Source organism: Argentina silus, assembly GCF_951799395.1.
Source record: "Argentina silus genome assembly, chromosome: 1".
NCBI lineage: Eukaryota > Metazoa > Chordata > Actinopteri > Argentiniformes > Argentinidae > Argentina > Argentina silus.
Window position 1 is genome coordinate 38,479,041 of NC_139655.1, and position 27,583 is coordinate 38,506,623.

The 27,583-nt window shown below is 39.9% G+C and overlaps 1 protein-coding gene across 1 annotated transcript in view; it reads left to right on the forward strand.

The window, feature by feature from the left end:
• The first annotated feature begins 9,408 nt into the window (after positions 1-9,408).
• LOC310806437 (tomoregulin-1-like) overlaps positions 9,409-27,583 on the forward strand; it is a 44,922-nt gene continuing 26,747 nt past the window's right edge. Inside the window, exon 1 of the mRNA XM_083672532.1 lies at positions 9,409-9,725. Coding sequence (XP_083528658.1) covers positions 9,572-9,725 — 154 coding nt within the window. The 5' untranslated portion in view covers positions 9,409-9,571. The remainder of the gene's footprint in view (positions 9,726-27,583) is intronic.

Genomic DNA, 27,583 nt, shown 5'->3' on the forward strand with positions numbered 1-27,583 from the left:
TAGCTTGCCCCAAGGCGCATTTCGCCCTAGCAAGTTACTGTTATCATGTTATACTCTGTACGATTTGGATAAATGATTGTCTAGGAACATCTGACCGATGGCTGCATTGTACAGTAAGCCTATTTGTGAATTGTTATCAGAGAGTCCACAAATGCAGAATGCACTTCATACAAATGGAATTCGACCCAAAAATGTGTTGACATAATTTGCAACAGACAGCTGTGTATTTGTGAATGATTTACAACTTCAAAGCAGGACACATTTATGCTAATTGTATTCACATATCATGATGTATTTTAGCAAATCTAATGTGACTAATACACAGATTTTTATATGCTTTTGCAAATCGGTTTGTATTTATTCACAAATAATATTGAGGACAAATCCAATAGACTTACATTAGTGCTTTGTGTTTACTGTCCACAAATGGTAGTGTAGATTTGTGAAACGTTATACAGAATTGTTATTCGTTTGCAACATTTTGGCACTCATCTATCCATCGAACTGATCCTAGATCTGTGCCCATGGGCAACTTCTTCTAAATGTCTGGCTGATCCAGAGTGACAGGAAACAATGTGAGGGGGATAGCAAGTGCAGCCCTTGGAAACTGGAGGTGGACAAAAAGGCACAAATGTAACAAAAAAACTTCAGAGCAGTTTCAGACAGAACACAAAACATGTGGCAACACTTTACACAAGGGGCTCAACTATGTAAACGTCTCACATTTCCCACCAATGATACCTTAATGTGCAACGTAAATAATCACCATTGTCTAAGCTATCATACCCTCTCTCAACTTTACTGTTGAAAATAAAGGCATTTCAACTTGTTTCTATTGCTAATGATAATGTTGTTTGTGATTTTGTCATGAGGTGTCTATACTGTGATGAATTTTGTAATGAAACTGTAATTGTAAGTGTAACTGATCTTCATAGGTGTTTTCTGGAAAGTGAAGCCTGTTGTATGTTATGGCTAGGAGCCAGTATGCCGTTGCATAGTAATGGACCCCTCACAAAATGTTCCTTGTATCAGTCTCTCATTGTTATTCAATTATTCAGTGTTGTTTTTTGCCTATCCATTCCTGCTTGCATTGGCAGTATTTGGACAGTCAAGGGCAATTATTCTGCTTGTAAGAGACAGCAACATTGCTTTAGATATTCTCTGCCCACACGTTTTTCTAAATCCACTTGGACCGATGTGCTGTGTCTAACAACATCATCAATTAATCATTAATTTCAGTCTTTTGGGGATAGTGTGACGGACAATGACGCCGAACAAAAGACCAAGGCATAAGGTATACTGGTAACTCATTCATATGACTGTCCTGTTTCTTGTCATGTAATTGATTGTCATTTCATAGTCAATAGCCAAGTTGTCTTTCAGGAGTATTTCATAGAATTTCATCTAAATCCACCACACTATCTATTAGAATATACATTATAACTGCAGACTGTTTTACCATTCTGATCTGACTTTGTATTAAAGTCTATAAATCCATGACTTGTAGACAGGGTTACACTGGGTTTCTACTCTGACCTTCACCTTCTACCAGTCCTGTGCCACAAAGACAAGTATTGACAGCCGAGTAATACGGCCCACGCAATAATACACTGGTTACACAGAAGCTGCCAGTATCATTGAGCCTGACTTTAGTCTAAAATGAATGGATTATCAACAACCGCAGCCAGCAGTGGAGATCAGAGTACAGTTCTCTCCTAGTATGCTCTGAGGCTCCTCAATATGATGCCGAGGCTTCACAAAAGCTCTACTACTGTAAGTGTGTAGAGTACACTCTATCTAAAATTCCTTTCCCATGTCATATTCATATACACTGTATTGTAGTGTGTGGTGCTTCTTTCAGTTTATAAGAAGATCATTAACTTATACAGTATCGGGTAGGCCTTCACCATTTGTTCACGAGCACAAGTATGTGAATATACGAGTACTGTTTTTGAGACTGCGATCTCTCATTTTGTTTCGAGCTTTGAGTCCATGCTTTTGTATCCTGTTTTGTCTACTTTTTTTTCTTTTTTTTTTTAAATATGTTTTTAGGGCATTTCTGCTTTATTGGGATAGAGACAGTAAAGATTGACAGGAAGGATGGGAGAGAGAGGACGGATGACATGCAAGATAGGTCGAGGGTCAGAATCGAACCAGGAACCTTGCTACGCCACTAAGTGCCCCCACGTCTACTCTTTCTAAGTAAAGATTCTTTTGTTTGGCACCGCTACCTACTCGTCCGCCTCCCTTTCTCTGCACCGCACCTGGGTCCGCCTACAACACCAAACCCTTACAGTCCTCTAGTTACAGCCCAGAACAAAACTGCACATGGCATTTTACATGGCAACCAAAGTGGGACTGTGTATCGATGGCATGTTTGGGAAATACCATCACCATGATAGGAAAGACACCATCCAATCATGTTATTGAATACATGTATTTGATCCATGATGACAATGTGTGCTACTCTGGGTCTTGACCAAAACTAGATTGTGGTCGTATGACAAGACCCATGTCTGTATTGAGAGTGTTATTCCAATGGTCCCTGCTAGGTTTACTTCATAGACGGCAGCTTGATTGAGTGGAAGTAGAATGAAAACATGATGAAACATGGTGAAAACAAGAAATAGGGCTGAAGCAGAGCATTCTTCAACAGTGACAAATGTAGTCATGTTGTATATGTTGTATAAGCAGTTATTGCACCTGTATTGAGACTCGTGTTCAGCAGAACAAAAACATAATCTGGGCAAGCAGCTGCTGTTCTGACACTGCGTGAATAGTAATTCTGATTATTAATTAATTCAGTTTCATTGTTTTTTATTTGGATCTGCTGCTCTACAATAAGTGAGAATATTACCATTTGAACCATGTACTGTCAAATCATTTGGATGAGGTTTCCTTATCTAAAATAGTTTTATTTGTTGATGTAAAAACTGTTCATGCAAAATGTGTGGACATACACTATGAAATGAGAAATTCATATTAAACACATATATTGTACACTATTCCATTTCTGTGGACAAATCTACCTCTTGGCAATAACATGTCCTCCTCATCCATCACTGTATATTTTACGTGAATGAGTACATTCTGATCATTTCAAAATGCTGCACACAAATTTCATCATCTACGGGGTGCATCCCTTCTAACTTACAAGCGTGATCTTGAGAAGCTTTTCAAAAGGTGGCAATAAGGTGCAATAGGAGCAAAATAATTGATGATCGCAAAACCAAACTGATTGCCTTGAGGTGGAAGAAGAATAGTCTGTTTGAACTCTATGATTAAAAGATGTAAAACAATTTTTTGCTAAGAAGAGCCAGCCTATCCCTTCTTAAATATGATCTGAAAAGTAGGTGATCAAAGATATGATGACCTGCAGACTGAATACAAGAAATACCTCACAACAGAGCATCACCAGCCTGCACAATTATTGATAACACAACATACAGCACAAAAGGTTCCACAAACAGGCCACTGAGGAACAGGAGACATATGCTATGTGGAATATAACAACAAGATACAGTACCAGTCAAAAGTTTGGACACACCTTGCCAAGAGTGTGCAAAGCTGTCATCAAAGCAAAAGGTGGCTACTTTGAAGAATCTAAAATATCAAACATATTCTGGTTTGTTTAACACTTTTTTGTTTACTACATAATTCCATCTGTGTTCCTTCATAGTTTTGATGTCTTCAATATTAATCTACAATGTAGAAAATAATAAAAAATAAAGAAAAACCATTGAATGATAAGGTGTGTCCAAACTTTTGACTGGTACTGTATACAACAGTAAAATCACTTTAGCAAAATTGGCTTACTTACTACTTGCTACTGACAGAGGTCAATAAACTATGAATAATAATATTGCTTGTGAAAAGGTCAGTGGGGAGATTTTGTAGATAATATTATATGCTATAACTATTGGGTGTCTTGTGCACTTTCTTTGTCTTTGTGCTCCTTTATCTGTATACACCACAAGATCATCCATTTGATTTTCAGTTATTTTCTCTGAGATGCGATGAGTTATTGAATGACTGTCCATGCCAGACAAATCTGTCTGTGGTGAGGATTAGGGCTAATACAAGGCAAACATGCAGACTAGGGCTTAGTGACACTGGGTTTTACCCATAAACTGTGCAAGGATTGGGCAGTGGGCACCTTTACCAGATGGGAAATAAGATATACTATAAGGCCCTTTTTAACCTGGTTTCTGAGTTATGATGACAACAATACAGTTTCCTCTGCTGCAAGAAGAGAGGAACACATTGCACGATGTTCCTTTCTGACGGCGGGTAAACATAGTTGTGTTTTATTTAACATTAATTAAATGACACTTATATTATTAGGAACACCTGTTCACCTTCTCATGGTGGAGGTGGTGTAATGGTGTGGGGAATGTTTTCTTGGCACACTTTGGGCCCGTTAATACCAATCAATCATTGCTTGAATGCCACAGCCTATTTGAGTATTGTTGCTGACCATGTGCACCCCTTCATGGCCACAATTTACCCATCTTCTAATGGCTACTTCCAGCATGATAAGCATATCACAAAGCAAAAGTCGTCTCAAACTGGTTTCATGAACATGACAATGAGTTCAGTGTTCTTCAATGGCCTTCCCAGTCACCGGATCTGAATCCAATAGAACATCTTTGGGATGTGGTATTGCGTGATACAATCATGTCATTCTGCAGGAATTGCGTGATGCAATCATGTCATCATGGACCAGAATCTCAAAGGAATGTTTCCAACATCTTGTGGAATCAATGCCACAAAGAATGGAGGCTGTTTTGAGAGCAAAGGGAGGCCCTACCCAGTATTAGTATAGTGTTCCTAATAAAGTGTTTGGTGAGTGTATATCTACTATATACAGTAGTAGAGTATATACAGTACATGGTGCACTGTCATAGGGCATGAAGAGTGTTTTTTGCATTCTAAGCCTGGAAATATGGTTACCGCTGTTGATTGAATTTAGCCCTGAAGGATGTTTGATTTCTGTTAGCAATTAGCATTGCAGGGGAACAGGCAACAGTAAGAGCAGAAGCAAACGCTGTTACTTTTCCTACACGAGGCCTGAAGGAAAACAGAAATGAATTCAAATTTGAAGGCCCTAAAGTTGAATTATCTTTATCAAATTTCAAAGATATGCTCAACTCATTTTGTTCACTCCAGCTCGCAACAAAGATTGCTCTCACCTTTTTAATTTATTTTTCATTGAGGTTTCCTTCTCAATGGAAGATATAGATTTAGGTTTATCTCCACTACTTTCAAGTGATCATATTCATATACTTCCAATTTAATATTCTAGCATGTGTACAGTATGATCTAGTTTTAATGTTGTATCTCAATCCTTTTGCCTAATAACTCATGTTATTAGGCAAAAGACTTTGGAGTCTTTTGCCTCTATCCCAATAAAGCAGAAATGCCCTAAAAACATATTTTTTTTAAAAAAGAAAAAAAAGTAGACAAAACAGGATACAAAAGCATGGACTCAACGTTATATCTGACTCCAATGACTCGAGTCTATGTGTTGTTAACGATGCATGTGAACATTAGACATGGTGAACTCTATGTGATAACCCAGTCACGATTATGTTGTGCTGTTCTACCAGAACCTTTATCTAGCGCACAAAATCACATTAATGCACATTGGAAGAATGAGTATAGAGTATCAACAAATTAACCAATTTAACAGTCAAGAAAAATATAAAATATATAAAATAAACAAACTGTAGTAAATAAATGGAAGTTTAACCATAAGTCTAACGCTATGTGTGTCAAGGACACACAGGAGACCTGTCCACATAAGGCTTAACCCAAGAAACTCAAATAATGGTCTGTATCTTCCTGAAATATTCTCCAAACAATAGAACATAGGTGGGAGGGGCCTGTTTACCTATACTATATACATTACATTAGCAAAGGAATTGATGACATTCAAGGCGCGAAATCTTCAGGACGTCCACCAGGCATGCTCATTCAACTGTAAATAGGTGTTCTGGGCTGAGAGAGGGGGGCATTGATCACCATTCACAATGGAAGATCAGACAATCACTGTCTTTTGTATCAGCCACATTTAAATCACATGTCTGGCGCCACCAAATCCATATACAACAGTAGTAAATGTCTATCAGATCAGCTCTCTGTTTCAATCTGTGTACATTCATTGGAATATTACTCTTCTCTTCACTATTATCCTTTGGCTGGATAGTCTTCCAGACTGAGAGTTTGTGAGGAATGGACCTACTCTAAGCTCTTAAGGCACACATGAATGTTACAAATCCAACACCTGACACAGTTATTCCACCCTTTAATCCTGATAGATCACAGTATCTACCAAGGTTGAAACAAATGAATACAAAACTGTCAGTTCCTGATTAGTGCACATCTGATAAGTGCACACTCTGTAAAAACAATTACATTCTAAGCTTCCAATTATTTCATTATATTTGATGTCAAGTATTCATTTGGTATTCAGAACATGACTAATGTTACAGGTGAGTAAAATAAGGCACTATACACCCAATTCAGCCTATGGGAGGTGAAAACATAAAGTTACATTTTAAGTACATTGGCATGTACAACTTGTCATCGCATTGCCTGTGTCATAAACATAGTTTTCTAGTGATTTTAAACATTTGGGGCATATGAAATCATGGACCTTATTTTAGGCCTCTTTCGTTCCATTGTTTTTATCTTATAAACTATTTACGTGCGTTAACAAATCATTTCTGTTGTTGGCCAGACCCCTGTTGGTAAACAACGTATGCAAAATATGTTGGCAGCTTTAGAGTTTTAAAAGCATTTCAGTTCACTATTATTTTTACTTGTTAACGATATTTCCCTACGTCGGTTAAATGCATAACTTTTGTGACTTGCCTCGTTGACTGCATTGATAAAAACACTAAGGTTTGAAAGAGTATATGAAACCATATTCAGATTGCTTATCAATGTACAGTAGTATAAGCGTTAATATTGCATTATTCAATAAGAGAGGCTACAGTAACTACTACACAACAAGCAACACTGAAAAAGTACAACAGGCCTACGTTCAGGTTAACTCCCCTATTCCAAAGTACAGTTGTGTTAGCATTACTGCAATATAATATGCATTAGTGGTCAATTCCCTTAATTTACTGTATCTGTATAAGCATTGCAGAAAAAGCATTACTGCTAACGTTGAGGCATTAGGGGGTCATTTCCTATGCTCCAGTATGGGAAGCATTGGAGGGTCAAGCACCGGGGCACCGTCTAACTGTTTTCCGAGCTGTGGGGTGAACAACGAGGGGTTAAACTCTACCCCGAGTCCTCCATGATGCTCAGGATTATCCCCACTAACCACGGGGGCTACTGGGTATTGGAAGCGGAGAGGCTAATGCAGATGGTCAAGTAAATTAGACGCTATGATGGATAAGGCCACTGCATATGCTCTGCCCTGTATACCCTGTAGTCTTGTATACTTTTAGAATGCCCTGTCACTTATGCTTAAGAAATTCCAGCATATAGTCTATTCATCAGTGTCTGCTGGTATCCAGAAACATCAACATACATTTTTAAAGCACCTCTCCTCTAATAGGGAAGATTCCAATGATTAATGATGCTGTAATCTACCTATTACAATCCTCTGTTAAACTAATCAGAAGAAGTCAGTCTTGTGTTGAGTGTTTGTAATTTACATTGTATAACCACAACATGCCTGGATATATCATGTGAGAGGATTTCCCTGGAAGCTTGGAATAACATTGTGGACAGACCCATCCCTGCCAATCCAGCATGAACGTACACTAGCAAGCCAATTAGAGTAACTATAATGGATGTTAATCGAATTAGCATTGCTGATTTTCCATCGCTCTCTCCAGTTAGCTCCTCCAATCCACACAACATCCCCTTATGCTACATTACTACTGTCATCCTGGGCAGAGGGACTGCTAGAGGATCAGCGTTTCATTCATGCCCGTACTCTCGTCCCAATCAATGGCCGTCACCTAGGATACATTACCTTTGAGAGTTGCGCATACTGTACAATTCTGCTGTTCAGCATTGTTGCTGTGAGCCAGAGAGAATCTGTGAAAAAAAGACCTTTAGGAGCAGTGTACTGTAGGCTTTTCAGTAACATGATGACATATGGTGAAAAGCATAATCTGAGTCCTAATCACTACTGGAGGACAGTTGAGGAACACAAACACAGACTGATCTGGGACTGCAACACACTGTGAAAATCCCAGCTGGACTGGGAACAAACAGACGGAAATATGTTTTGGGGGCTGTAATTCTCTTAGAGTTCAATATGAAATTACCCACTGTAAGGGATTTCACCTCCATTTCAGTTGTTCACTGCTAGTGAGTACAGCCACCCCATAGGAGAGCTAATAAGTGCTGGTGCCCAGTGATAGCACTCAGAAGAGCTGTGGAACTGCTGTTGCTGAGTGGACCACATCAAATGGTACCACAGAGTACTATTCACTGCCTATGCCCAGTGAAAATCACAACCAAAACAGAGCTGTATCACTTCTGGTGGCCAGTTGAGAAACAGCAAACAACTTTTTGTTCAGTATTCTGTGCCAATTTGTAAAATAAGACACATGCCTCCATCTTGGTGTTGTGCCAATGTGCTTAAAGTGTCCAAAATAGGCTGGAAACGTATCTGGGCTATATAAATGTTTAATGAATATTCACATGTTCCAACATGTAGTGTGAGTAATGTAGTGTATTTCTACTACAAGTGCCTAGAGTACGACATAGGACACGATGGGCATCATTTGTTCAACTTTGGGTGCATTTTCTATCTTGTCAATTGAGTTACAAAATTTTTTGTCAACAGCACTATTTACACAAACAAGGGGCTTTTCTTCTGCAAGTCGATTTTATTGTAATGTGCATAGCGATAACAGAAAAACTGTGTGTGTCTGTTCGTGCAAGCGTGCGTGCGTGCGTGCGTGTGTGTGTGTGTGTGTGTGTAAAGGTCCGGGGCTAGGGTGGCTGTGAGAAAGGTTAGGAAGGGGGGCATCCTGTCACGTGACAGTCCTCTCCTCCAGATCTCTTTGTTGTAGCTGCTGCAGATGCAGCTGCTGTTTCCCGTCCGCCGCCTTTTCTCTATTCACCGGCTATCGAAACCATATATGGTTTTATGAACGGAAAACTTCCCGGGATTGTACTTCCAGGTTTAAAGGAAGGTTAAAGTGAGGGGTTGTTTTGAACGGAGGGCTTTTCCTGGTGCTAAATCCGGGGCGTCAGATAAGTCAGACCAGGAGCGCGTCGGACGGACGGAGAGGATGCTGCTGCTGCTTCTTGTATCATCTTTGGGAATTTCACCAGCCACCAAGGCTTCGTAAAGGACCAGCTCGTTTCATGGGAGTAGAGCCTTCACAATTGTCTTTTCTGCATCCAATCATATTGCTAATCTATCGCCTGTTCTCTGTGCAATCACGTCCCGTTGTCCCTACTTCTACACCTTCATCCATTCAGCACCGTTTCCGTTCAATATTTACGCAGAGGTGTTGAACTGAATTACGATCGGGATACATTCTGTGACGGTATAGCCTTATTTGGTGGGGATCATCTCCATCCGTTCATCATGGTGGGAAGCTTGCGTCCAGGGAGGTTGCTCGGACCTTTGGCTGGCTATTACTCGGCGTTCCTCTGCTTCGTGGCTATCGCTTCCCTGCCTGGAACACACGCATCCTACCCACAAAGTGGCGAATGCAAGGGGAAAGGAAAAGACTGCACAGGTGAGTGTGCTCAACACATCACAGATAGGCTATGCCCTATTTTCTTTTTCAATAGGGCTTATAATTAATGTTTGTGAACGTTTTGACGCTTTATCCAACTCCCTCATGTAAGTTTTGCTCCTGATCTGCTACTGTGTGTTATGAGAAGATGCGCAGTTCCTTTCATGGGCCTACGGATTGGCACATTTGAAGTGGTCCTCTCCTGTGTTGCTGTCTGACACATGTGTTGGCTGTTGGTACGTTGTCAATAGTCGCAGAGTTGAACCCCGCCCTGCCCCCTGTAATTGCAAGGTTGTGTACCTTCCATCTCTCTTGTCATCCACCCTTTTATGTCGCCAAAAAGGCAGGCGACGCTCTTGCCTATAGGCCTATACATCCGTTCTGTTTTATTAACAATTTAAGGGAAGATTGTCTTCTCCTGTCCATCTCCTGAGATTTAAATAGGGCATACTGTTGTAGCCTAGTCACTTGAGGGTGTTGAAATAACCTTGTATACATGTTTTATTCATGAACATCAAAATTGCCTTTTTCTTTTCAGTGTTTTGCATTAAAAATTAAGCATTTTCATCATAGATGGATGCACTCTGAACCTAATCTTCACGACCAAATATAGAGGAACACCATATTATATCAGCAAAGGCAAATGGAATGTTTTATTTATACTATCCAAAACAAAACAAAAAAACTGATTGATGAACTGATTGGAATTGGGATTGATTTTCGGTCTAATTTGCCTACTCATTTGCTGTGGGTAGGCCTTGAACACAATTTCTCCAGTTTGTAATAGCAAGTGTGTCCAGATCAAACAGGCTTGTAGTCTGAACATTGAAGGTTCTTATCTGATGGAATTTGTTGTGTCATCCTCAGATTTGCGTTCATGCTGGTCTTTAGCCAACTCTTTTGACTATTGTTGAAATGCCATACATTATACACAATACACTAACCCTAACCCAAACATGGTGGAGGGACATCATAACAAATCATAACTTGCTGCCATTTTAATGCCCTAAAGGTAATAGACCAGATAGTTATCTGTGAAGTAAATCGCAGTAAATGCAGTTTGAATGATTTAAACTGTGTGTGCTAATTTACAGTACAGTGAGTGCTATTTCAATATCACACTCACATGTTAGTTCCTTACACTCATGCCCAAAGTGAGGTGACTTTCAAGCTCCTTATCTGGCTACCTAAAAAATTCAAATATAGAGTACCATAGTGGAATCACTTCTTTATTTTATTTTTTTCCGAAAGAAAAGAAATCGATTTGAGTCACGTTCCTTAGACACTAGCTCAGGATCATTTTGATACAAAAGGCAGGTTTTACCCTGTAACCATAGACATTTACTGTACATACTGTAGCAATGTCAACAATGATTTAACAGAAAAGACACCCAAACAAACAAAAACAATGAGTGGTCCTTCATGTTCTCCCCCATTATATGCAATCAGCAGGTAAAAAAAAACTGTGTGTGTGTGTGTGTGTGTGTGTGTGTGTGTCTGTGCGTGCGTGCGTGCGTGCATGCGTGCTGCTGCCCTCCACATTTGAAGGGGGTCTTGTAAACCAGTTCAGAGCTGGGCTGTGTAATAGTGTGGTTTACAGATTTTATGAGTGACATATGTTCACTAAAATGAAAGAACGTTAGGTAAGGGAATATATACTTTGTTCCCCATGCTGAAACGCTTGCCTCTCCACCACTGACAGTTTGAGGTTGTGGATCGAATCTGTTACACATTTATTGAATGTCTATGATTATTCAAAGGACACAGTGAGCAAATCTTAAATGTATGCACCGACTGAGATAAGAAACATTTTATAATTTGGCACTTTGTGGGACTATTAAGCATGTACCCCTCAGGAGATTTTCTTCAAAAAGAATTTCCCCAAGTTTGAAACCTTGATTCAGCCACCACTGACAGAGCATAGCAGCTCATGCAGTATTCATAAGCTTCATTACCTCTCAATGTGCTACCTGATTGAGTGAATCTCACGTGCCTGTGATATTCTTAGAAATGTTTCTATCATGCTGCTGAATCTAATAAGATTTAATTAAAATTTCAACAAGAGCTCCAACATTAGCACGGCCATGCTTGAATATTAATCTTTCATTGTCGTAATTTATGTCGCTGAGCAATTATCCTGCTGAAACCGTCATTAGACCTCTCTGGAAGTCTACTGTGACAAAGGGGCAATTCCACGGTAACAGAATGACCCTGGGATTTGTCACTTTCAAACGTATGCCAAACAAAAACCCTTGATCGCAAAGTTTAACAAACAACAATATGATAACGATAATTAAAAACAAAAACATTTACTTTAAGAACTGTGCAGCTTCAAAGTTCAGTAACAGAATGACCCTAAAATATCCCTGTTTTTTTTATGAAACCACATACATATTTATGTGATTTGCTGGCTTTGCTTTCCCCACTGTACTCAACACCAATGAAGTCTCCAATTAGTGGAACATCAGGATGAGGATGAGAATATTGATGCGGTGCTTGGTGAGGATGATGATGAAGTGGTTTGTAACTACTACTGTTTGATTTCCCACTGTTTTTCAGCTGTGCCTGTAGAGGAACCCTTTTGGAACCCTTTTACCCTCATTGAAAAGTGTTCTACATGGAACCCAAAAGGGTTCCTTAAAGGGTTCTCCCACTGTACAATAAGTGAATGTAGCCAATTAAATTTCAGTAATTCCGTTACCGATTTGGTAACAGAATGACCAGTTTTAATCACTTATTAATTTGTAAACTAAATCAATATCAGTACAAACACTACAAGTATTTGATAGGTCTACCTATACTTCCTACTTTTGTTAACTTTCATTATCTTCACTCCTCATGAGGCAGAGCAATTTTACAATATATTACACTTATGTGGGGTTTTGGTAACAGAATGACCCGGAGGCTGGGAAATGATTCTTAAACTTACAGAAGCCTTTCCTAAAAATTAAATATAAGTATTGATATTGGTTGACTGAATATTAATGATCTTGAATATTAATGATCTTTGATGTTTTTCTTAACACCACTTTTTGATTGACACTTTTTACACAAAGCCTTTGCTTATCCCTATTCTTATAATGGAAGATTGTTGAGAAATGTATTTCTAACTTAATTTCCCCAAAATATAGACTCTTAGCTTTCATTTGACACCCAATTTGATATGCTCTGATGAATTTCACATTTTGGGCTTCATGTGTCCTTTTACAAGGAACTGCCCAAATAACTAGTTCAGCGTGCGGGCAAGCTTGCCTTCCAGACTGATCTGAAGTCAGTATCAAGTTCTGTAATGGCAGTGTTTTATAGAATGGAGTACACAGCAGGTTCTAATCTTAAATGGGCCACACAGTACTCTTGTTGTGCCCTTGGGCTACACATTTAGCCTGAATTGCCACAGTGTCATATCCAGCTATGAACATGATTGAGGGTCCTCAAGGAAAATTGTACTATCCTCACATGGATACATGCCTAAATGTTTGGATGAACATCTCCTACCATGCAAAGACAAGGAAATTAGATTTTTTAAATATTGTGTTTGGAAAAACAGTTCCTCACTATTTCTCGCTGTTTTACATGGTATAACAAGCGTAATATTCTTGTTAATCGAGCATAAACAAACAGTGATATGATCAATGAGAGAATTCCCTTTTCATTTATCTGTGTGAAGGAGCACAATTTATTCAAATCACAGACAACAAATAATCATCATCATGGAGAAACAACAACAACCGCTAATAAATAAATAAATCAAAACATTCATATCAGGCAATTAAAAGTATTCATACAGAAGTTTTACATAGTGATTGCATGTCTCCTTTTTTAATAAAGCAAGAAGACCGAAGACAGTGCATGTTATTGCAGTTATTGACATGACCAAGATATGACACAATATTGCTATGCCTCATATGCCTTATATGACTAAAATGTATTTGTAGCCAATACGGCACTCTAACATTTGGCTATTTTGACGTTAACCAGATTCAGTCTGTGAAATTGTATTTGTATTGTGCAGTAATTTATTTTACTGAGGTTTACAAACATATGTTTTTGGGCCTCACAATGAGCTGAAACTGAGAATAAGGAGTACCTTTAAGCTTGGGTTGATTTGTGTTGGAGGAAGAACCTCTAGGGACTGTTGACTTCTATGTCTCAGTCAAGGGCAATGCTGCTACTCATCCCATATCCCAGGAGGTATAGAGGTGTCAAGATTTCCTCTCTGTTCTTATGATCACCCAACGGAGGCTTTCACTCACTTGATTGACAAGCTCCTGACTTTGGATGTAGACACACATAATGCAGGTTTCCTGACCTCCAGAACCTGCATTAGAGAAACCTTTATCCTTTTGCATTTTAGTTATACATGCTGTGGTATTAGTTCCTGGACTGATCAATCAGAAGAGTGTTTGTCTACGTTAGTTTCAGGGACCCCTGTGTGTGCTGGATTTCTCTCCAGCTGAGATGGATTTAGCTACTAATCAGCTCTAACAGCTGGGGTTAGGATAACCAATTAACTTAAAAATAATGGGGTGGGAGCCGTTTTAATTGTTTCTACAATAGGCAATGAATTTGTCAACTAGTTAAATGTTTGTGTTTTCATCCAATGTGGGTGTTTATCACCAGAAACACTGACATGGAGGTATTTTTTCGTGTTCTTGGGAAGGGGACAGACCTTCTTGTTTTTGTAGTCATTTTGAGCTTTGCTCCTTCCTTACTTGAAGTCATGAAACAGCTGCAATAATGTCTGGAGGAGGGTCTATACCATGGAATATTACAAACAGCTGCATTTTAGAATTAGACAGTTAGGCCACACAGACGTGAGTCATTGTTTAATGGATGCCCCGTTTTACTTTCAATAAATAAATAAATAAAGCAAAATAACAATAAAAACATTATAAATGATGATTAATATGGTGAATCCATCGTTTTCTAATCAGGCCGGCCCAAAGAATTAAATTTAAAAATAAATGAAATTATCATTTTTAAAAATTATTTTCTAGTTATTATTTTCGCATGTATGACTGGCTGATGGTTGGCTTTGACCTTAAAGGGACAGTGTTGCATTTTAGGAAAGACAGAAGTGCATGACCGATGTTTAAATAGCAGCATTTTCATTAAAGCCACAGTCTGTAATTTTTTCCAGTAAATACTGTGTACTGTATAGGCCTACCCCTGCATTATGATATGACTTAAAAATAGCATAATGAGGTAATTACAACTATCACACTTTTCCATAACCAAAACACCAATGACTTAAGCTAAGAAATCTGTTAAACAGGTAATCAAGTTTGTATGGCCTTAACAGCTTTTCTACCTCTTCCATTCATTTTCACGTGGGATATTAGCTTGACTCACAAAGGCTCGCACAAATCGCACAAATCTGCTTTAGGCAATGTCAATGTAAAAGTTATAATTGTAGCTTATATCAAGTGATATTACCTTTCCTGAAGCCCGAGCTCGTGTTAAGCCATAAAACACAGTCTGAATGTCTTAAAAGCAGTATCCTATTTCAGTTTTTATACGATTTTTATAACATCAGCTTAATGTGCAACTGTCAATTATGTGTTGTAATGCTGCATGCGTTGATGGCTTTTTAGATTATGCATGAATGACAGGTTTATGAAAACAACACTGGCAGTGAAATTGCGAAGGCTTCATTTCTAAGTATTAGAGGGGCTCTTAAGCAGAGAGCTGCTGGAGCCTCTGCACCACTCCAGTTGTGGATGTTTTTATTCTACAGTATTTTGATTGATTAAGTTTTATTTGGGAGTAACACAAAATTCAAACAGAGTACATGTCCCAGAGGATAACACCTGTAAATACATTTGATTTTAGTTATACTGAAAGTTAAAATATGCAACTAAGAAATGTTTTTATTTGCTTAGGAAAAAACAGTGCCAATGTTGCACTGGTACAAGGCCTTTTATGCATGGATACCATTAGCCTGGTCGACACAGTTTCTCCTGGTATATTCCCCATAAAGGAGAAAATAATGCAGACTTTTGAAAATAATGCAGACTTTTGTTTGTGTTTTCTTTTGACTTGGTATGTGGTTATGGACATTCTGTACTTGGTTCTGGGTGGTCACTCAATAGCCTTGTGTAGCCATACTTCCAAATCATGTTGTTCTCACCTCTATTTTGGAGTTCTGGAGAATTTTAGATTAGCCGTTCTGGCTTGGATTGAACTAGATGGAGCAATGGGAGAATGTGCTCGCAATTTCATTGGATGTGATGTCCCAAGAACCCTCCCCCACATACCTGTAGAATGGCTGCTTGTTGTTATGTGCGTCTTTTCCAACTGGGTAGGGCTATTTTGCAGAGAGTTGTTGCCTACGCTAGTTTGCAACATTGAAGAAAATTGAAGAAAACCTGAAGGAAAATGTTGTTTTTTGCTCCACCCAACCAAGGTATTCGATTAATAAATGGTATAAATGTATCCCACTTGCAGTGAAGATAAGAACTTGAGATTAGTTAACCTGAGTATGTTGCTGTGTTTTCCCAATACAATGTCTAGACAGCTGTCCGAGTAGGAGTTTTTGTGGGAGTAGTTTGTGTATGAGTAATTTGTGTTGCGCAAGGAACAAAGCTTGTAATGTGCCCTGTTTGTTTTGCACCAAAACAACATTGTTTCATTTAGCCATATACAGTAGCTGCCTGAGTGTGTACACATGCTATCATGAAATGTTCACTTTGATGCAAGTTGGAAATGTCATTTAAGTGAAGTGATCTGTAGCCTAATCAAGGTGTACAACATTAGCCTGAGCTACTTGGCATTACGTATGTTTGTGGGTTTGATTCCCCTGGAACCATGTATACTGAAAAATGTATGCACACACTGCAATGTAAGTTGCTTTGGATAAAAGCGTCAGCTAAATGGCATTTATTATTATTATTATTATTATTATTATTATTATTATTATATTAAAGTCTATCTCACTGCACTTGGGCAGTGGACTCTCATTGACCCCATCCAGAAACAACCCTCTAGTCCTTCCACCCTAAACGCTTCTGTAGATCTGATATGTTGGATGGATGTGAGCATGATTGTAGTAATTCTTGCACTCTGAGAAACAAGGTATACTTTGGCAATCTTGCTGGTGTACAAAAGTATCCAAGATGTAAGAGCTAGGGTTTTGTAAGAGCAAGGTTTGTTTCTGACCAGAGCCAATGAGGTTCAATAGTGCCTCATCATTGACCCATTCATTCCAGCTGTAACTACTGTAGTCTTTTTCCCCGGGCTCCCAGACACAGATGCCTAACCAGGAAGTCTTGGTCTATCAGGATTCATTCACTAAAGTCTGAGTCCATTACTTAGGGTGTATACATCCTGTGTGTTAAGCACAGGTTTGTGGCAAAGCCATGGCAACAAAAGACATTCCAGGCCAGCCCCCCTTTACTGAATGTTGTGTCTGCATTGAGGAACTCACCTCCTTTGTTTTCCTCTCATATAGAAACACAAAAAGGTAAATGATTGCCTGGATACTCTCATTATGTGCCTATTAACCATGCTAACTAGCCTGGAATTGAACACAATACCTTTTTAGAGAGGCTTTTCCCCCAAAATCATGTTTTGTAAAGAGAGAGCACTTCCAGTGTTAGGGAAAGATAATGGCTGCATGGGGCCAGTGCACACGTGTCCAAATAATTGCCAAATTTGTGACAGATGGCAAGATGGTATTGTTGTCTTTCTGCTCGTTAGCCCAAGGGTATAGTCTGGTTATTGCATGTGTACTTTGGATGGCAAATTACTGAATTAGGCTACATCATAAATATATTCATACCCGACGAGCTAATGTGTATTCTACATCAGCAGTATTTTATATATGTCCATCATATTATTTCATATTATTTAAATTTGGATCAAACTTATTTCATATTTATAGCAAACGTATTGGTATGTATTTATTCACTTTTTTGAGTATGGCTATCTAGGGCAGGCCTTTGTTTCTCTCCTCTGTGATATTGAACCTTCCAAGCTCATATGCACTGTAGGGGCAGTTGTGCATTAACCTCTACAGGGTTGGAGTTACTTTCCCTTCCCATTGATTGTGGATAGACAAAAGAACCCTAAGAAGGATGGTTTGGGTATAGGCCTACAGTATGAGTCTTGAACAGCAGAATCATCTGTGGTCTCCACTTACACAACGACAGGAAACAGGTAAGAATTTTGGTTTCATTGCTGCAAACTATCAGTCTCCATCACTGCATGTGAATTAAAATGCATCACGTTGAAATCACCTGCTGGTTTGCTGCCTGTGCTTAGAGAACGGGTCTGGTGTTCTCTTGTGTGTGCCCAGAATTGGAATGGGGCCTGATTAGTCTCGCACCACTGAGTTCCTGGGCAAATTCATTCATTCTGTACACAAGTAGGCAGAAGGGATTTGCCTCAGAAAGTGTTTTATGATACACAGGAGGTACCCTAGCACAAATAATCTGGCCATTTCACTATTGTGGATTTTTATGTTACTGTGTTTTCTATGATACGATGCCATTTTTGTGATCTTATCTGTATTGATATTGTGATAGTCTCAAGTTGCTTGACCACACAGGCCTGTAGTAAAACCACTATGGGATGGAGTGTGCTGAGTACACATCACAGACAACAGGGATTGCAGTTTCACAATATCCCAGGTTTATTATACACCCAAAGGAAATATGCAGAGCCATGTGGTGTCCCACATGCATTGGGAAGATCTGGTCATAGACCCTAAAGATCGAATGATCACATCATGATATTATGCCTGTATTATGATAGTTATACCTAGCCTGTATTATGACACTTATACCTAGCCCGTATTATGACACTTATACCTAGCCTGTATTATGATAGTTATACCTAGCCTGTATTATGATAGTTATACCTAGCCCGTATTATGATAATTATACCTAGCCCGTATTATGATAATTATACCTAGCCCGTATTATGATACCCAACCTAAAGGGGGTTGCCTACACCAGCACAACAAAATAATAAACAAAAAAAATAACATAACAAACCAAAGCAAAAATAACAAACTAAACCAAAGCAATCTACTAATAGAGAGGGTCATAGGTGGAGGGGAGAATGGTAAGTTAAGGGTTAACACTAACCCGTCGGACAGTTCTTGATATGTGTGACATTCATGATCTGTAGGCTACACATTTTGTGTGCGCTTGCTTGAGCTCTGCTTACAAGCTCAAATCGTTTCCCATTAAGAAACAAAAGTGTAACAATTTATCTAGCCACTAGATAGTCTTTTAGAGATACAATTCGAATGCTGAGTACAATCCAGATTTCAGTGTCGCCAAAATGTTGAATATTTTAGAGAATTGTTATCAATAAAATTTTACATCATGAAAATAATCAAATGTTTGTGTTCACTTATGCATTTCAAATTATTTTTAGGCTACCCAGCTTGGAAGTGTGGGCTTTAGGAGTAGCCTAACCAGTGTGATAGCTAGACTACCTCTTTTAAACAATGTAGTGGGGGAAGGTGTGGGGGAAGTTGTGGAGCGGGGGAAGGTGTATTTGTCAGCAAATATGGGCTGATGTCACAGTCATCTTCTGCTGTCCTATATACAGTATGTTCATTAAGCGTCACAATAGGCTCTGCCAAATCCATGCACACTTTATTGGAATGCTAACTACCGACTATCTACAGTGACATTACCATATCTAATCAATGACAAATGAGGCTAAATCAGCTGAAAGTTTATGCAGTGGATCTGTCGGAAAATGCATATAGTCGCCAAATAACAACTAAACAAGCTAATCTCTGCTAGCTGAGAGAGCCAACCCTGACACCAAGCTATGTTACAGTACTCTTCAGGCCTAAATACATGATACTCTGTCCATACTTAAATTAACACTTGTTTCTTCAGGCACTGCCCAAGCTGTGCTACAAGTAACAATACCCTTTAGCGATAATTGTATTTATTGCTGAACGTGGAGCTTGATCTCCACCACTCCAACTCAGTGTCCTCCACAAAATGGCTCCCCACAACCAAGAGAACAGGGTTTCCTACACACTACTCAATATAGAGTCCAGTCTCAACTGCACCTACGCAGTCCCCCTCCCCATACAATGCCTATAAACTCAGTTTATCACAGGCCTATGATAGTCCTGCAGTATTGTTTCGTGGATAGCTCCTCTGATTTTCGGTCTGAATCACAGTATTCTGTTTTACTTTTCCTGCCTTGTTTTTGTTTATCACTGTATATCATTTGCCAAATCTGCTTTTCTCATTTTGCTTCTCCAGCACAGACCTCTGCAACAAATGTTGCAGTCTCGAGCATCTGGAGAAAGCCGATGTTAAATCTGCTTAGTCGCACAGAGGAGAGTGATGTCTCATGTCACTCTAAGCAGTAAAATCAAATCGAACAGCGCTTGACTTGGTTGTGTCTCTGCTTCAAGATCAATATTGGGTGAGAATTTTCCACCTCCGTAACACAATCACCATGAGATTAATACGATTGCAAGGGATCGGGAGAAGAAGACACTCTTAAAGACTATGCCCTAAGACCAACGCAGAGAGATATAGGCTACGGGCTTTGACAGCTAGTTTGATTTCAGGTTAATAGGCAAATTAAATGAACCCACAGTCTCCAAATGAAAATGTAAAGACAATGTACATAGGGTTCTTTCTCCTCTGGCATTCTCCATGTTTTGTAGTTGCTGTGCTCCCTCACAGTCTGTCCCATCAGGCTTGCATCAACACTAAGAACGTGCAGAGAGGCTAGAAACATTCCTCACGAGGACTGTGAGAACTGCATTACTGAAGACAAAAACCTTGTCCATTGACTTTAAGAACGGACCTCTATGAAATGTCTAGGTGCATGCCCCAGTTAAGACAAAAGCAACATCCAGAAGGAATCTCTGTAAGGACATCTTTGTGGAAATCCATTATTGACAAAGAGGAGCTGCTATGTGCAGCTACTATTTTTTTGTGAAAGAGACAAAACAAACAATCTGAAATTGAAATTATATTGCTGTGATTATGCAAATTACAGGGCCAGGGGATAACAGTAAAGAGGTTGACTTGAGCTTGGAGATGGCAGGCTGGTTTGTTTCCAATGTGTGATGATGCCATTTGCCGGTTTATGGCCCCCAGCTGTACTACTCACACTCACAGCCTGATATATGTGGAGGTGGAGGCTTTGTCACCTTGCCTTTAGTGTGTGCGTGTGTGCATGCGTGTGTGGAGAGGCTAGTGGAGGTAGTGTGTGTCTATGTGTGTTTTGGTGGACTTCAACCTGTTTCGTTGGACAGCCTTGGAAGCCTTCCGTTACCTTTGAAACCTTCTGACTGGATTTCAGAATCCCTTTTATTTGTGAGAGAGAGAGGGAGGCTGAACGAGAGAAAATAGAGTTCAAAGACAATATGTGTGAGTGTACATGTGTCATGTCTGGTTCTTAACTATTCCTATGTGTGTTGGTCCAAGTCTATGCGTCTGTCTGTGTGTGTTTGAGTGTGTGTCAGTCTGTTTGAGTGTGTACTCTATGTGTGTCAAGTAGAGAAAGAGAGGAAGCAGAGAGAGTGAAGGAGGGAAGGTTGCATTAGAGGATGTTGGCCCGGTCCACAGGGAGCCGTTTGAAGAGTATCTGCCAGTAGGTCTCATTTCATCGGGAGGGAAGCTAGCAGCCAAGACACAGTGGGGGAAGGGGGGGGGGGTGATGAAATCTATCAGATTAATCGATAAATAAGGACATGGGATCTCAGTTTTGCCTGGCCATTCCCTACACCTAGGTCTGCAATTTCTGGCAGGTAGATAGGCTGTTTGAGGAAATGAACTGAGATGCTGGTATCAAGTGAAGACGCACCAAATGTCGTCCAATCTGGGAAATAAATGTTATGCAATGCCATGAATGGATGGACTCATTTCAGTGTGACCTCAACCATCTGAAAGATCATCTATTTTTTGGTGTTTTTATCTGAAAGATGGACAATTGCTTGAGAATTCCAAAAGTTCTCCAGAATCTGAAAGAATTTCAGAGACATGAAAGCATATGTAAGACCCAAACAATCTGCAAGACTTGAGCAATCGGCGCAAATTAGAATTTGGGTCACTTTCGGAAACTATAGGTCCTACTGTAGATCAGACACTTGTTTTTTTTTGGCTTGTAATTTCCGGTCATTATTCTATGTAGAACAGCCATCACCAAGGCTCACTGGAGCTAAGGTTATCTGCACACTGGTTATCTTCTGGGGCCAGAGCAATGGCTGTGCCCAGAACATTGGAGGGCTTCTGTGAACTGCAAAGTGAAGAGAGCACAGTGAATGACTTGTGTTGATGATGTGAGTAATGGCTGAAGGGAGGGGAGCAAGGGTTAACCTCTGAGTGGTTGGCACCTCGTCCATACAGGCTCAACCAAACCTTAAGGTGGCGGATTGGCCTCCTCTTGAGGTCTTTGTGGGCCTAAAAAGGCTACAGGGCCTTATGTCTTGTTTACACACACAGATGGAAACCTCTGGAAAGAGGTGTCATTTCTCTCTCTTTCTGTCTCTCTCTCTCTCTCTCTCTCTCTCTCTCTCTCTCTCTCTCTCTCTCTCTCTCTCAAAGCTCTATTGATGACTGGTTGGAAAGGAAAGCATTTCATTCATCTGATCAAATGTGTGTATCAGAAGTCAAGTCATGTTCTTGTCTTTTACTCCCCCCCCCTCCCCCACACACATACACACATACACACACACACACACACACACACACACACACACACACACACACACACACACACACACACTCACACACACTCACACTCACACTCAATACACCAAAATAGTGCCTGTTAGGCTAAATAGGCTAAAAGGCCTGGGGTCACTCAGCCTTTGAATTCCCCCAGCACTTAAATCTTTCATCACGTCAGGCTCCTCGCCTCCTACTGAGAAGCCCCTGCTTTTTCTCTTTGGTTTTAGTTAGAAACCGCCATTATTTCAGCCTTTGTCTCGTAACAGTTCTGTCCCCTTCTTTTGTTCTGCCTGTCCTTTGTGACCATGTGCTCTGATAGAGATTCATGTCTCTTTGAAGCAAAAGGACACAACCACAGTGGGCTGCCTCATGACTACAGCTAAAGTCTTCCATTATTGTTTTTATGGTGGTTTGTAGAGTGTGCTGTGGATGAAAGAAAGACAGTGTAAGTATGGTAAGATGTTGGGGAGACAAGAAAAACTAATTGTAATGTCAGTGGTCTTTGTAGAATGTTTGGTTCTCTGATTAATTTGGTTATACTTAAGCTGAATGGAACTAGCTACTTAGCTGTTAGTGTTGCATTGTTGTGGCTGGTGTGGAATCAGATAACTGTAACTTGTAAGTACTGTAAAGTCATAATCACATTGGGTATTTTCAACTTGTTATCGCTGGGTCATTAGAATCCCAGCTATTAGTTCCATGTTTTAACTTTTAGCTAAGGTTATTTTGTTTTAAGGTTATTTTGTTGTAACGTTATTTTGTTTCAGCACAGTATGCAGCATGTTACAGCACAGTTGTCTTATGAAGAAAGCCAAATGATTTTTTGGAACGCATGGATCAAAAGAACTATATTTATGTTGTCAAAAGCATTTTCAATAGGGTAACAAGAAATCAATTGATTGTATGCTTAGGAAACAGCTCTATAACGTTGCCCAAGCAATGATAAAACAAATCTGTCCCTTGTCTGCCACTCTCCGTGCAGCACAGGGCAAAGCGGAGCGTGAGATGTGGTCACTATCCGCAGCTTTATACATGCTGCATAGCCAAAGGGAGATGTTGATGTGGTTATTTACAATTAAATAATGCCCAAAAGTTTACTTTGTTAATGTCGAGCCCTGTTAGATTTAACGTTAAGCCCACTATCTTGCATATTGTACAAGTTGGGGCCTAAACATCAAGTGTCGAGTCAAGTTACGTCTGACCCAATTCCCACCTGAAACGTTCAGGTTGTCAGGTATACCATGTGACAAACGGTAATCACCCCTCTGGAGGAGGTCTTTAAGTTCATGATCTAAGTCATGCCATGGACATTAATTAACAAAATGACCCTCTGTGTGTAAAAAATTATAGTAAAAATTAATTAATAGTTTATTAGTGAATGAGATGTCAAGTATCAGGGTTAAAAACATGCATGCTCCTTTGATTTATTCACCTTGTAGAGTAATTCACCTTGCTCTGCCTTCGTTGGATAAATATTGATTAAAACCAAGATGGCTGAAATATGAGGCAGGTTCCCTCAGGATGGACCCCCTCTCTGCAGACAGAAGGCTAGGCTTATTACAGCACAGCCCTGTTTGCCAAGGCATCCCAGTGATCTGCGACTCCTGTGGAGGTGTCTAAATGAGTGTGTCTCTTTCTCTATTGAGTGTGCAGACACCACAGGTGCAGGAAAACGTGTCTGGCTTCACACAAGGTGGGGAGAACCATGATCTACTGGAGGATTCGTCTGTGTGCCTCAGACCTTGCGTGTACTGTTTTCAACCTCAGTCGAATAATCATCAGCCACCAAATAAATAGTCCCTGTTCAATCAAAACAGCTTTGAGTAGCGATAACATGGTTCAGATCCAATCCAAACAGCTTCAAATACACAACTAACTTCAAACCAATCAGCTTCAAATCCATAACACAATGATCCACATCAGTCAAGACAGCTTTAAACTGTTTATTCTTCTGTTTCTGTATACACTGTCAGCTCAGTCCTAATCAAACAACCTTAAGGACATTGACCACAGGCCACAAAGGCCTGAGTTTCAACATCAAATCCAGGTCAGGTCCAAATCACCAACTCACCGCCCAACGTAAAACCACACAGTACAACAAAATAGTCCAGGGAAGCTGAGTCACGTGGAACTGTCTTTTATGCATCAGAAAACACAATGCAGGTGACACAGAGGTGCCATACAAGTATAATTTAACTAAAGGTAGTTAGTAATTAGAGATTAACAGGCTGTGCATTCAATGCAAAAATAGGCAGTGCACACGTTTATGATGAATTAGAGCACATTTAATTAGGGGAAAAATGCAGGATTCAGGTCGATCACAAAATAGTAAGAGCTACTATAGTTCACTCATTTGAATGATAGCTGGGACTTTGGGTCTAAATATACATTATTTAACCAAAATTGCTTATTTTGGTACAAAAAGGTTGTACAGTATGTTGTCATACTTATACATGTATTTCAGCTTAAAATGTTCGATATTAAGTGGAGGAGGTTATATGCCATTCAGTAATTGTCTATGATATCTGACATGGAGTTTAGCATAATTTATTGTTATGTTTGTTTACCTATTTAATCTAAAGTGTTATCAGTTCTCTTAAGTTAGCTGATTTCACAAGGCTTTGGTTGAGGCGAAAACGATGTAGACGCTAAGCTCTGTGTGGGAAGCACCGTTCCATCCAGCAATCAGGCCCACTTCTAAATCTCTACACTCAGCATCATCTCATCCTGGTTACTGTAGAGATTTTCAGCCACACCGCTCCCCTGCGCTGGATATCAAAATAGGTAATGTCACTCCAATCCAGTCCGGCTGCGGCATGCATGAATAAAACATCAAAGCCACTCTCTCTTTCCCACGTAAAGATTATTTCTCAACAACAGCTGATCAAGGCAAATGGACCGTGTCTGCGGCCCAAGGCTACATGTGTTTGTGATGCTCATTACACCCTCCTCGAAAACCCACAAACTGGACAAATTAGTCACAATTACAGAGGAGGGAGACTGGCACAGTTCTAATTAGAAGCCCTCAGGATGTCCAGTGCGGTAATTAGAGGACAGATCACATGGGTGGATCCACTGACCAGCTTTTTATTTCTGGGTTAATAAAATGGCTGCCTTTTGGATGTTCCTTATTATGAAGACTGTAAGCTAACTATCCAAAAAGAGACAGACACAACACACAAGTCTATTGTACGAAATGAAAACATTCAAAATTCGATTTTCATGCCTAAATCTTGATGCGTTTCTGTCTTGCCCGTAGCAACAAGGCATCAAAAGCCTTGGGATTAAAATTGAAATATATCATGTTTTATTCAAAAACTGGAACCAGCTCTTTTGCTTGGGTTGTGAAGGGAACAGTGAAACAGCATTTTAGTTCATGGAAAAGAGGTGCTAACTAATCTTGTGAGGTCAAGATTTTTGAGATCTCGGAAGCAACAAAAGGAAATCCCATTTCAATCTTCATTGTTCGACAGTTTGCAAAGCGGCTTCTCTGAGGCGCCATTGTTTCCATTTTTAGGACGCTGGTTTTCTCAAATGCATCAATATTTATTTTTATGACCTGGTGTTGCAGAGAAAGATCTTGTCTTATTATATGAATGACCTGAATGTGAATCTGCATTGAAGTGATAGAACATGCAGGGTTGTCAGTAAAACTGGCCTGAACTTCAAAGTTTGGTCATTGAACACTTTAAGAATGACTATAAAGATTGTCATTGAGGCTTATTACACCTACAGTATCACCAGGACCAGTCAATGTTCTTGTTCGATAATGTTTCAAAACATACATACACAAACGTCCTCTCGCTGAAGACAAACACTGTTGAATAAGGCTGCAAAACAACATTGTTTTTTTTTCTGAGATTTCTGTCGACTGGAGTTTGGGTGTGCTGTGGGGTGAATGTGTGTGTGTGTGTGTGTGTGTGTGTGTATGTGTGTGTGTTTGGGTTGGGGGTTAAGGCCTCAAGGAAGTCATCCAAGAACACATCCAGTCATCCGAGCAGTGTGTGTGTGTATGTGTGTTTTGGTGTGTGTGTGTGTGTGTGTGTGTGTGTGTGTGTGTGTGTGTGTGTGTGTGTGTGTGTGTGTGTGTGTGTGAGTAGGGGGATGGGGGAATAGATCTCTCCCTCTATAAATCTGGGGTTGAGAATCTGAAAAGGCCTGGCCTATCACTCAGCTCTCGGATGGCAGGTGGAGGCTCTGTTTCCAAGGTATTCAAATGAAGTAATTAGACGACACACCAGGAGCTCTGTACTTGCATTTAAAAGGGAGAGTCGGATTAAGAAAAGGAAATACTGCGAAATCAGTTTAAAGGGGTTTAAGAAGCGTTTTTACTGATTATGTTGCTGCAAAAAAGCCTATTTTTTTCTGTTTCTTTTAAGCCTTTCTTATGGTGGCATTTTACATGAAATGCTCAACGCCTCCCTCTCATGTTTCTGGTCTCTTCAGAGAATGCATGGCAGACTATCCCCTGTCTCTGCATTTAGGCTTAATCAATATGCTACAGCCGTCCTTGAAATTGTTGTGCTTGGTTATGAAATGAAAACGTTTTTCTTCTGCCAGGAGATGGCAGAAAAAACCTGATGAGTTCTATATTATGTGCGTGTGTGCGTGCATGTGTCTCTGTCTGTCTGCCTGTCTGTGTGTCTGTCAGTCTGTCCGTCTGTCTGTCTGTCTGTCATTTCAAGTTGTGCACAACGTGCACAAGGGGTTCCTGTGAAATTCATGTTGACTCAAGTGGAATGAAGGTGAATGAATGTATTTCCATGATTATATGGTACAGGGATGAGGCAGCTTGCTGCAAGATATTATATTTAGAATATAGATTCAAATCATCAAACCTTCACATTATCTCAAAACCATTCTAATGATTAAAAACAATTGGCAGAGTATGTGTATCTGAAAGGTATTGTTGTTTTTCAAGATGAAAGAGTGAAAGGGTTAAGGGCTAAAAGACCCAATCTGCCTGAGCTGAGGGAACCAGTGAAGTGTAGGCCCCAGTCTCTCAGACAGGAGATGAGGTATTGACTTCTAGTAGCCTGGAGTCAGGGGGCTCCGCGCAGATAACGACCCAGGAGACAGACAGGCTAGGTGGGCATGACGACTCAGGCGAGCGGGGGGATTTGGTGGGTCGATGTGCCTCCGGTCCTGTCTGCCACGGACCGGCAGGTTCTTCAGTTCCAGGCTGGATCATCT